The sequence below is a fragment of the Hemitrygon akajei genome, chromosome 20 (assembly GCF_048418815.1).
Source record: "Hemitrygon akajei chromosome 20, sHemAka1.3, whole genome shotgun sequence".
NCBI classification, from domain to species: Eukaryota; Metazoa; Chordata; class Chondrichthyes; order Myliobatiformes; family Dasyatidae; genus Hemitrygon; species Hemitrygon akajei.
Genome location: NC_133143.1, coordinates 65,829,011 through 65,840,665, shown reverse-complemented (window position 1 = coordinate 65,840,665; position 11,655 = coordinate 65,829,011). Strand labels below are relative to the sequence as shown.

At 38.6% G+C, this 11,655-nt stretch overlaps 1 protein-coding gene across 1 annotated transcript in view; it reads left to right on the top strand.

Annotated features, from left to right (window-relative positions):
* LOC140713942 (zinc finger CW-type PWWP domain protein 2-like) overlaps window positions 1-11,655 on the top strand; it is a 60,472-nt gene that overhangs the window by 23,256 nt on the left and 25,561 nt on the right. Inside the window, exons 4-7 of the mRNA XM_073024635.1 lie at window positions 896-1,046; window positions 4,877-4,953; window positions 5,780-5,841; window positions 8,716-8,789. Of these exons, the coding sequence (XP_072880736.1) occupies window positions 896-1,046; window positions 4,877-4,953; window positions 5,780-5,841; window positions 8,716-8,789 (364 nt within the window). The remainder of the gene's footprint in view (window positions 1-895; window positions 1,047-4,876; window positions 4,954-5,779; window positions 5,842-8,715; window positions 8,790-11,655) is intronic.

The window sequence follows — 11,655 nt, the reverse complement described above, 5'->3', positions numbered from 1 at the left end:
AACAATTTAATGATTATAAAAAAGGAACAATCCCTCCTACTCCTGATCAAATGTTAGGTAATTTATCAGCTTTATATATGGAGACCTGTAGGACCTGTAGGAAGATGCTATTGCAGTAGTCACCTGTTGGATGATTTGTGCCCATATCCTCATACCCCCATGTGTTTGCATGTCAGGTGCACAGAAGGCATAGAAAGACCATCATGTACTTCATGGTCCACACAAGTCCTCAAATTTCTTCCACAAAATTTGATCTAGAACCAGGAATCACTGTCTTAAATTCAGGGCTGTCCATTCAAGATTGCAATAAAAGAAATTTCTGCATGTAGCATATGATAAAGATTTGGAATTCTCTATGCCAAAGGGTTGTGGAGTTGTTGCTGGAATACTCAAAGTATGGATCAATAATTTTTTAGATATTAAGAGAATGAAATATATCCATATGATTGCTTGAAGAGGCACAAGAGGCAGGGTAAACTACTTGCGCTTCTAGCCTTTATGACCATATGTTTAAACATAGTCCACAGACAAAATTTATACAATAAAATATATTGGATCTTTTTGTTTTGGTTCCCCTGCCTATCATGTTATTGTACTCCCACTAAAATTTACTTTATCAATTCTCTTTTAAGTTTCTTTTTTCTTTTCAGAAAAACATTTGCATTTTTTCTCGTTTTTTGGAGACGTTATTCAGGACTTGGCAGTAATCAGTTCTAATAATGATATCTCTTATATATCTTAACTGTTGCTTTTGAAACTGCTGTTCAACAGTCTTTCACCTTAACCATCTTGCTTGTATTTAGATGAGTCTAGCAGTTATTTTCTGAATCTTTGTGAAGCACCTGTGACTTCTTTGTTAAAAGAAAATCCAGAATCTTGTCAAAATTGTTGCAAGAAAACTTCTATTATTATACATTCTTTATATCTGCAGGCAGAACACTTTAAAAGATCCACACAGTGGTATAAAAGTGCATTGGAGGAAGCAAGAATGTTGTTAGAACTTACGACTCAAGAAAGACTAAAAATGTGCAAGCTAAGCAATGATGGTATATTGCAATTTTATTAATGATTAACATTAAGAATCTGGTACAGGCTAAATTATTTAGTATTGTCCAGCGAAGCTTTCATATATCATAGTCCTGGGAGGTAACTGATAATGATGCCCTTAGACTTCTTTTTGACATCTTGTCCTGTCGTGACAACAGTGCCACATTCTTTCTCAGCAACTCTTTCAGCTGAGCTACAACCTACATAAAGAAAGCACCCTTGCAACTTAAGGAATAAATGGATATGAACTGCTTGCTGAGAACTGATTGGTTACACCCCTACATACAAACAGAATTTTTAAAACTATACCGTTCTTGCTTCCAATATTCATAAGATACAAATCCTGAAATTTATTTAAATAAAGGTAAAATGCAGAAGGAAATAAACTGAGATTAATACCATAATTAACAATTCATTGATGTTGGCAATGCTAGATCAGATTGTTTAACCCACTATTTTAGTGTAAGCTCTTTGCTAAAATATTCAGAAAGTAACAAAAATAGTCATCCTCCACTTTCCCATGCTTTGTATTCACTTTTGTATTGAATATGTTTCCCCACTTCTGCCTTAATTTTTTAAAGTGTTTTTTAATGCATTTCTACAACACTACAACAAAAAAACCCCAAGACCAAAATAAGAGATTAATACAGTGCAAGATAACCACACAATGATAACACTTCTGCCTTAAAAGAGCAAATGAACTTAGATCAGTTATTCCCAGTGATGGAGCATTCCATATTCAAAGTTCACAGCATTTCACACATTTGAGGGTAAAGATTCACGTTACTTTTTGAAGATTTCCAGGAAAAAGTCTTCCAAAATGATTATGTTTAAAAATTAAGGTGGTTTATAAAAATTCTGATGCAGGATTTTGACCTGAAAAGCTGGCAGTTTCTTATCCCCAACAGATGTTGTTCAACCTGCTTAGTTTTATCTATTTCTGATATGGGGAAAAATGTCCTGCCCCACGTAATTTTCCGCATCTCAGTCATGGCCCCTATTAACCTCCTCTGCTCTACTGAGAAAAGACCTAGCTTCTCCAGTCTCTCCTCATAACCAAATTGCTTGAACTCCTGAAATCTCGCAAGAGCTATCACATCCTTCTTAAATCTTTATGACCAGAACTGCATATAATACTCCAGTAGAGATCTGACTAAGTTTTATAAAGTTGTAGCAAAACCTTTCTACTAATTGTATTTAATGCCTTGACTATTGAAAGGCAGTATCCTATATTCCTTACTAACCATGTAATCTACTTGTAATGCTGCTTTCAACGATATATGGACTCGTACGCTAAGGTTTCTGCATTCCTCAGTAGTCTCTAATATATTACCAATATATGCCTGAGCCTCATTAGTGATTCCAAAATACAACACCTCACATTTGTATGCAAGATTCCATATGACTTGGAATTTTCCTTCCTAATATGCACATATGGAAGAACCGTCTGAATTTTATAGATCAGTAATTAGAATTGGGATGATCTTAACTCTGGGATGGAGATGGCAAAGTTTGAACAGTTTGCTACTCCTTGTGTAAATTGACTTTATTTCAGCATGGAGTTTGGATCTGAGGTATAGGATTGAGATAAGGGGTTAGTGCAATGAAAGCCAAGATTGTCCCTGGTCAACACAAGGATTGGGTCTGTGATGGACTAAAGGCTTGCATTTTATTGTGTCAAAGGCGTTCTTCGGTGCTGTCGAGACTACCTACAGTACAGACACCCAAAGATCTGAAACTCAGAAAAGGAAGAGACATTATGAAGTACAAGAGCCAGCCATGACTTTTTGAAGATCTCCATAGCTCTGTCTTTAACATATGCTGTATGTCCTTGATTCTATCTTACCTATGCAGTTTAATCTCAGTGCTATGGCAGAAGTCTGATGTGCAGGCCTCATCTTGCTCGTCATAACCTTATCTTCTTCAGAGATTCTAGGAGGGCATGCCAGAGAATCATGACCAAATGGTAATACCACAGAACACCCTTAAGGTTAACTTGCAGGTTGAGTCAGTGGTGAGGAAAGCAAATGCAATGTTAGCATTTGTTTCAAGAGATCTAGAATATAAGAGCAGGGATGTGATGCTGAGGCTTTATAAGGCACTGGTGAAGCCTCACTTTGAGTATTGTGAACAGTTTTGGGCTCCTCATCTAAGAAAAGATATGCTGGCATTGGAGAGGATTTAGAGGAGGTTCACAAAGATGAGTCTGGGAATGAAAGGTTAATATATGAGAAATGTTTGATGGCTCTGGGCCTGTACCAGCTGGAATTTAGAAGTATGAGAGGGGATCTCATTGAAACTTTTCGAATGTTGTTAGGCCTAGACAGTGTAGATGTGGTAAGGACTTTTTCCCATGATGGGGTATTCTAGGACATGAGGGCACAGCCTCAGAATAGAGGGGCATTCATTTAAAACACAGATGAGGAGAAGTTTCTTTAGCCATAGGGTGGTGAATTTGTGGAATTTATTACCACAGGAAACAGGTTTTCCTGTCATTTGCTACAGGGAAAATCATAGCAAGGATCCTATTTATCCACTGATTCTCAGTGACTTATGTTGCAATGAGGATTCCAAATACTAATTAAGAGGTGCAACAATATTTGTACTATATTATAGGTACAAGAGCCTTAGGTCCCACACCACCAGTTTCAGGAACAGTTATTACCTTACAACCATAAGGCTCCTGAACTGGCATGGATAACTTTACTCACCACAACTCTGAACTGATTCCACAACTCATGTTCTCATTATTATTTTTTTATAATACATACTGTTACGTACCCCGTAACTGGGTCACTTACTAGCAAAGATAGAGAGGTCCGTTGAAGTCTGATGGTACTATTTTTAAAATCCTTTATTGATAAAGGGGCACAAAAATAAGATTAATACAAAGATTCAGGTAATATACGTCATCAATACTCAGTCTAAAAGCGCGGGTATAATAATAATAATAAGAAATAAGCTCTATCGTTGTCTAGGGGATAATGTATTGTCCGATGGTAAAATAAAGTTCACTCAGTTCATGCAGGCTGCAGCCTTTGGGTTTAAGAGAGACGGTTTTAAACTTGCCCGGGTCTTTTATGATGTCAATCCGTTGAGTCGGGGGAGTTGGTTCCCCGTTGTTAGTTCAAAGTCTTTTTCTGTGGTATCAGCCACCAGCTCCCAGGTAAGGGAACTGAACGCACGTGGCTTCCTTCAAATGGCTTCCCGCTATTCCGGGATTGCTAGCGTGTCTTCTGGTGCGTCTGAGGGGGCTGCTCCTGCAGTCCCTCTTTTATCCTGACTCGCAGGGTCGTAGATGTCAATCAGGTTGGGGGGATGATGCAATCTCTCCCCTTCACCCAGCCCACTTTGCCCGAGGGTTCTCACGTAGCATAGGATCTCAATCCACAAATTTGTCTCCAAGAGACACTGGCCATTTCCCCTTGCTTTACATCGCCGGGGAACGAGACAGTCCGCACGTCTCCTTCTCATTTCCTGGGCCCCCTGACCCAACCCAATAGTGCTCTTGCAATTCTCACAAAGGAGGGGGCTGCGGGCATAACAATACATACATAGCAAATTTGTTTCCTTTTGCATATTGGTTGTTTGTCAGTCTATATTTATGTATAGTTTTTAAATAAATTCTGCTATATTTCTTTATTTTCCTGTAAATGCCTGCAAGAAAATGAATCTCAAGACTGTGTATGGTGAGATTTATGTACTTTGATAATATTTACTTTTACTTTGAACATTACTTTGACTAGCCTATCTTGCATAAGATTAGGAACAGTCAACACATATTTCCATTGTATTAACCATGTGCATTGTGTGCTATTTTTCTTTCTAGTGTTGAAGAAATCAGACAGTAGAAAGAGTGGAGAAATTGTGCGAAATAAATCAATTGCAGGGGAAAAAGAGAAAATGGTGAGCTCTTAGATAGATACATGGATGATAGAAAAATGGAAGGCTATGGAAGAAGGAAGGGTTAGATTGATCTTGAAGTAAGTTAAAAATCAGCACAACATTGTGGGATGAAGGGCTTGCACCGTGCTATAATGTTCTATCTTCCATTTTCAAAGTTCCCTTAGTTGCTTGGAACTTCACATTAGTATAAATCTCTTATAACTTTACAAATAAATGTTTAAAGAATCAATGTTACAGTGAAACCTCTATACACATTGTATTTGTGTGAAAAATTAATTTGAAGTAAAATAATGGCTTAAATTTTATGAATGATGGCAAAAGGATTGTGCTGGTTATTCAAATCTCTTATACTTGCCTGGAAGATTTCTGTATACTTTTACACTGAAAGTCACTGTGGTTAGTACTTCTGGCACAGCACTGCCTCAACAGACGTTTGATTAGGGCTTTCAGTTAATTGCTGGTTATATGTGTGATTAATGCATATTAATATATTTAAAAACTTTTAGACTATGTTATTGGGGCTCAATCTACTATTTTCATCTGAAGCCTGGATAGGATTCTCAGTTCATGCAGGACTCTGTTCAGGGAGCAACACTACTACAAAATGATTGTTCTATCACGCCTATCAATGAAATTGTATTGGCAGTTCAACATTAAAGTGTGGGTGGAAGATGTCAGGCTAAATCTGGAATGGTACAATAGAAACAGGAAATTAATCCCATAAAATAACCCATTTTCATATGTGCGGTCCTAAATAAAACCAAAACTTCTAACTCAGAATTACCATAAATTGAAAGTGCTGATTAATTTTTAATGGAAAAATTAGGTGAAAGACCACCAGAAGTCTAAAAGATGGATAAGACAATCTGCATCAAGAAAACATAAGAGGTAAGTTGAAGCACATGAAATTGGATTAATTTTGATTATATAATAATAATAATAATAAATGTAAAGGGTTAGAAATTGTTTACATTCAAAGTAGGTGTGCAACATGAGGAAACATGACACCCATCCTTGCTCTTGTGAGTACAAGAATCATATGTTGCTGGGACCCCAAAGTACTAATAAGCCCCTGCTTATTACTCAGCTTAATATGTATGTGCTTATTTGGGCTAGGTGGATGAGAAGATTGAGCAGTATTTGTGCCTTCTGCAGAGAGCAGAACCTGTTAAAGGAATCAGGAGGCTGAGGAATTTGATCCCACCACATTACATCTAGAATGGCACAATTAAAAGGAGCTGCAGCATTTGGATCTAGGTGAAAAGGGGCAAAGAGAATTGTGACAATGCGTTATCTTACATATTTTGAATAAATTTCATATAGCAGGTACTTGAAGTATTTCTCAGTCTTCTCAAGCCATTTATAGTTAACATTCTGAAAGTGTGAATAGTTTTACAGCCTTCTGAGGCTGGATTTTATTCTCTTGATGAGTTAAGAATGATCATTTTAAACAGTATGTGGGAATCCTGGAAGATAGTAAAATGCATCTATCAGAGTCCTTATAATCGACTCCTTTCACATTTCTCGTCACTTGAGGTTTCGTTAGGAATTAGCAATGGAAATGGGATAATAGCCCAAAACTTAAAGGTTCCCTTTCAACAATCATGTATTTTAGAATCGGGAATTGTATATTTTAGACATATGACTCCAAATGTTCAAGTGCTTATTTTAATTATGTCATCCTAGATGTGATTGGGTGGGATCAGGTTCCTCAACCTCCTCTTCTGATTCATCTAAAAACCCCTGTATTCTTATTTCTTGTATGGGCCCAAGGCTGATGTCTGTGTTATGTTGTGCATGACAAAGTACACCATGACCACTTGGATACTCTGGGAGTGTGTATATAGGCTTTGTTCAATCATTTTTAACAAGTTGAAAGATTGCCCTGTCATATACCAGCTTGTCATTTGTCATTTGTGGTGTTGCTCCTGGCTTCATTTGGTGTTCTTTTTTGTAATCGTCAATCTCGTTTTCTGGTTATCTTGTATCAGAGGAGCTTCCCTGCAGTTCTGCTCTAAAGTAAGAAGAGATAAGGGTTAGAGAATTATTCAGAATGACAATGTCATGACAATTACCGAGGGAGCTTGTACACATTTGCATAAGTTTCTTTCTGTGGTGGACTCAGTTTCATATTGATGACATGAAAACTGTAGCAGTTGCTGAACACTCTTCAAAGATTTGGGTCTGCCTTAATTGGCAGATGGATATATTCAGTAATATCCACACCTATTGGAAGCTGGCCGTAGGCTAAAATCCAAGCATCTGTTCATTCTGATCAGGTGTATTGCAAGGAAAGTGTTTGTCTTTGGCAGCAAGCCAATGTGAGAACCATAATCGGCAGATTCTCACTAGAGGTTCGAAGAATGATGGATGATTTATCTGAAACATACAGAACCGTTATGGGGTTTGATAGGGTAGTTGCAGAAATGATGCTTCCCCTGGCTGGGTATCAAGAATGAAGTTTGTAAATAAGGACAACACGAGTGAATGTGCAGATGCTGGAAATAAATTTTAAAAAACACGAAATGCTGGCAGAACTCAGCAGGCCAGACAGCATCTATGGGAGGAGGTAATAACAATGTTTCAGGCCAAAACCCTTCATCAGGAGTGAAGTAACATGGGATGGTCGAGGGGGGATAAGAAGTGGGGGGAGGGATAAAGTAGAGAGCTGGGAAGTGATAGGCTGGAGGGAAGTGGGCTAGGGGGAAGGTGGAGAATTATGGGAAATAAAAGAGAAAGAAAGGTAGGGCTGGGGGGAGAGATTATAGGGAGGGGGGAAAAAGAGAGAGAAAGAAAACCAGACTAAAATAATAGATAGGGATGGGGGTAAGGGTGGGGGGCAGGGGTATCAACGGAGGTCAGTGAGTTGGATGTTCATGCCGGCAGGAAGGAGCCTACCACATTCCCCCTAGCCCATTTCCCTCCAGCCTAACACTTCCCAGCTCTCTACTTTATCCTTCCCCCCACTTCTTATCCCCCCTCGACCATCCCATGTTACTTCACTCCTGATGAAGGGTTTCGGCCCGAAACGTCGTTATTACCTCCTCTCATAGATGCTGTCTGGCCTGCTGAGTTCTGCCAGCATTTTGTGTTTTTTTTTGTAAATAAGGAGTTAGGCATTTAGGGCTCAGATTAGAAGAAATTCCTTTACCCATCAGATGGTGAATCTTTGCAATTTCCTTCCCAAGGGAACCAAGAGGCTTATATGCTGATCATGTTTAAGACAGGGATTGATGGGTTTCTGGATATTAAGAGAATCAAGGAATGTGTGGTTAGTGCAGCAAAGTAGCACAGGTAAAATATCATCCATAATTTAATCAAATAACAGAACAGGCACAAGGTGCTCAATGACCTACATCCATATTTGTTTCTTATATGCTTGCTTTCCAATGTCTTCCACATATGTAGTCAATCCACTGAAGTGTTTACTCCGATTAGGTAACTTAGACATCATGGACCTAAAACATTACAAAAAGACAACTTGTTAAAATCCAGAAGGAACACCAGTGAATTTGAGTTCCTTCTGCATTTTTTGTGTGTTGTTTTGGATGTCCAACATTTAGAGAATTTTTCGTGTTTGTTATAAGCTTTCAAGTATTATAATTGGTAATTATTCATTAATTATTGATGGAAATGGATTGATGACTTTGAAATTTGTTAACTACTATAAAAGGGCATTTCATATTATTTTTAACATATTTTAGAATTATACTTTATAACACACCAGATTTTCATGGATATGGTGTTACTTGTTATTTTCAGGAAAATTCAAAGGACTACACAGGGATCTTCATTAACAATTGGACGAAATGATATATTGGCAAATGAAACCAATGGTATGTATCATTTTTGAGTATTAGCAAATGAAAACTAAAGATTAAGTGAAATTTATGAGGGTTTATTATTAGGTCTTTGGATTTTCATCTCCAGCCTCTCTTTTGGACACAAGGCTCTGATTTTATATCTAATATCTAAATATTATTAAAGAGGAACCAGAGGATCAGAAAATCCTTCTCAAAATGTGACAAATCACATTATGAAAATGAGGATAGGGTAAAGAGAATTAATGATTAAACCCAGGTAAAGCATCAGGTCAACAGGCCATCCAGGCCATGCTCTGTTCTCACAGCTGCCATCAGGAAGGAGGTACAGGAGCTTCAGGTCCTATACCACTAGTTTCAGGAGCAGTGATTATCCCTTATCCAATAGGCTCTTGAACAGGAGAGGATAACGTCTCTCAACTAGAGGATCAGAGGGATCTTGGGGTCCAAGTCCGGAGGACACTCAAAGCAGCTGCGCAGGTTGACTCTGTGGTTAAGAAGGCATACGGTGTATTGGCCTTCATCAATCGTGGATTTGAATTTAGGAACCGAGTGGTAATGTTGCAGCGATATAGGACCCTGGTCAGACCCCACTTGGAGTACTGTGCTCAGTTCTGGTCGCCTCACTACAGGAAGGATTTGGAAACCATAGAAAGGGTGCAGAGGAGATTCACAAGGATGTTGCCTGGATTGGGGAGCATGCCTTATGAAAACAGGTTGAGTGAACATGGCCTTTTGTCCTTGGAGTGACGGAGGATGAGAGGTGACCTGATAGAGGTGTATATGATGATGAGAGGCATTGATCGTGTGGATAATCAGAGGCTTTTTCCCAGGGCTGAAATGGCTGCCACAAGAGGGCACAGGTTTAAGGTGCTTGGGAGTAGGTACAGAGGAGATGTCAGGGGTAAGTTTTTACGCAGAGAGTGGTGAGTGCATGGAATGGGCTGCCGGCAATGGTGGTGGAGGCGGATACAAGATCACAAGACAATGGAGCAGAAGTAGGCCATTCAGCCCATCGAGTCTGCTCCGCCACTCCACCATGAGCTAAACTATTCTCCCGTCTAGTTCCAATTTCCAGCTTTTTTCCCATATCCCTTGATACTCTGACTAATTAGATACCTGTCAATCTCCTCCTTAAAAACCCTCAATGATTGGGCCTCCACAGCTGTATGTGGCAACGAATTCCATAAATCCACGACCCTCTGGCTAAAAGTTTTCTCCTCATCTCTGTTTTGAATGGGTATCCTCTAATTCTAAGACTGTGACCTCTTGTCCTGGACTCACCCACCAAGGGAAACAGCCTTTCCACATCTACTCTGTCCAACCCTTTCAACATTCGAAATGTTTCTATGAGATCCCCTCTCATTCTTCTATACTCTAATGAATACAATCCAAGAGCTGACAAATGCTCCTCATGTGTTAGTCCCTGTATTCCAGGAATCATCCTCGTGAATCTTCTCTGAACTCTCTCCAACATCAGCACATCCTTTCTAAGATAGGGGGCCCAAAACTGCACACAGTATTACAAATGAGGTCTCACCAGTGCCCCATAGAGCCTCATCAACATGTCCTTACTCTTATACACTATTCCTCGATATTCTTATACGATAGGGTCTTTTAAGAGACTTTTGGATAGGTACATGGAGCTTAGAAAAATAGAGGGTTGTGGGTAACCCTAGTAATTTCTAAGGTAGGGACTTGTCTGGCACATCTTTGTGGGCCGAAGGGCCTGTATGGTGCTGTATTTTCTATGTTCTATCTTCAACTTCACTCACCCCATCACTGAACTGTTCCCACAACCTATGGAACCTCTTTCAAGGACTCTTCATCTCATGTTCTCAATATTTATTGCTTGTATATTCATTATTATTATTTTGGGTGATTTTTTTATTTGCACAGTTTGTTTTTTGTACATTGGTTGTTCATCATATTTTGTGCAATTTTTCATTAATTCTAAAGTATTTCTTTGTATTTATTCTGAATGCTCACAGGAAAATGAATCTCAGGGCTGTATATGGTGACATATACAGTATGTACTTTGAAAATAAATATACTTTGAACTTCAAAGTAGGCAGGTCAGAGTGTGGGAGTTTGATTAGAAAACTAACCAAAGTTTACTCCTCGATTTCATGCCTGCAATAAAAATAGGTAGCTCAATTTTCATTCCATACAAGGCAGAATGAATAGAACCTGTAAACCTTTGCATTGGATCAGTAAGGATTGATCCTTCACTATGAGATGTTTCCACTACTCAACTCTCAGTCTTCTAGAAAATCTTACCCTAGAAACCCTTCCCCCTCCCAAAATAGTGCAATGCTGTTGAAAACAAGGCTTAATGTGTGGTAGAACAATATTGTACAAAACTACAGACCTTGGCATATGGTAAGAAATCTGCCTATATTCCTGGACCTTTTCACACAAAACATGCCTTCTGCAGGCATTATTTTCAAATGGATTGATTGGCTTTTCTGAATCACCTTCCATTTTCTGTTGTTACAGCTTTCACATTTAGACTAGCAACACTCTGTTAAGTAGAAGAGTATTCCTGGTTTTGTGCATCCTCTTAAACATTGGTTCCTGAGTCTGCAGCTGTGAAGCCAGCCTGAAATTATGTATAAGATCTATAGTGTGTGCTGAAAGTGACACAATAGAGCCTTAACCTGGACAGCCTGATGATGGTGTTCTAGAAATCCCACAATAGTGTATTGTGAACTTTATTAGAATTTAAAAATACCATTAGGATGACACACAATGCTGGTTTAATGACATTAAAAAATAGGAAATTACCTTCTGGTTCCTCTTCACTTCATAGTTAGTTTTTTCAGAACTTGTGATATTATATTTGATAATGTTTTCCTAATAGATAAATGAAATAGTTATA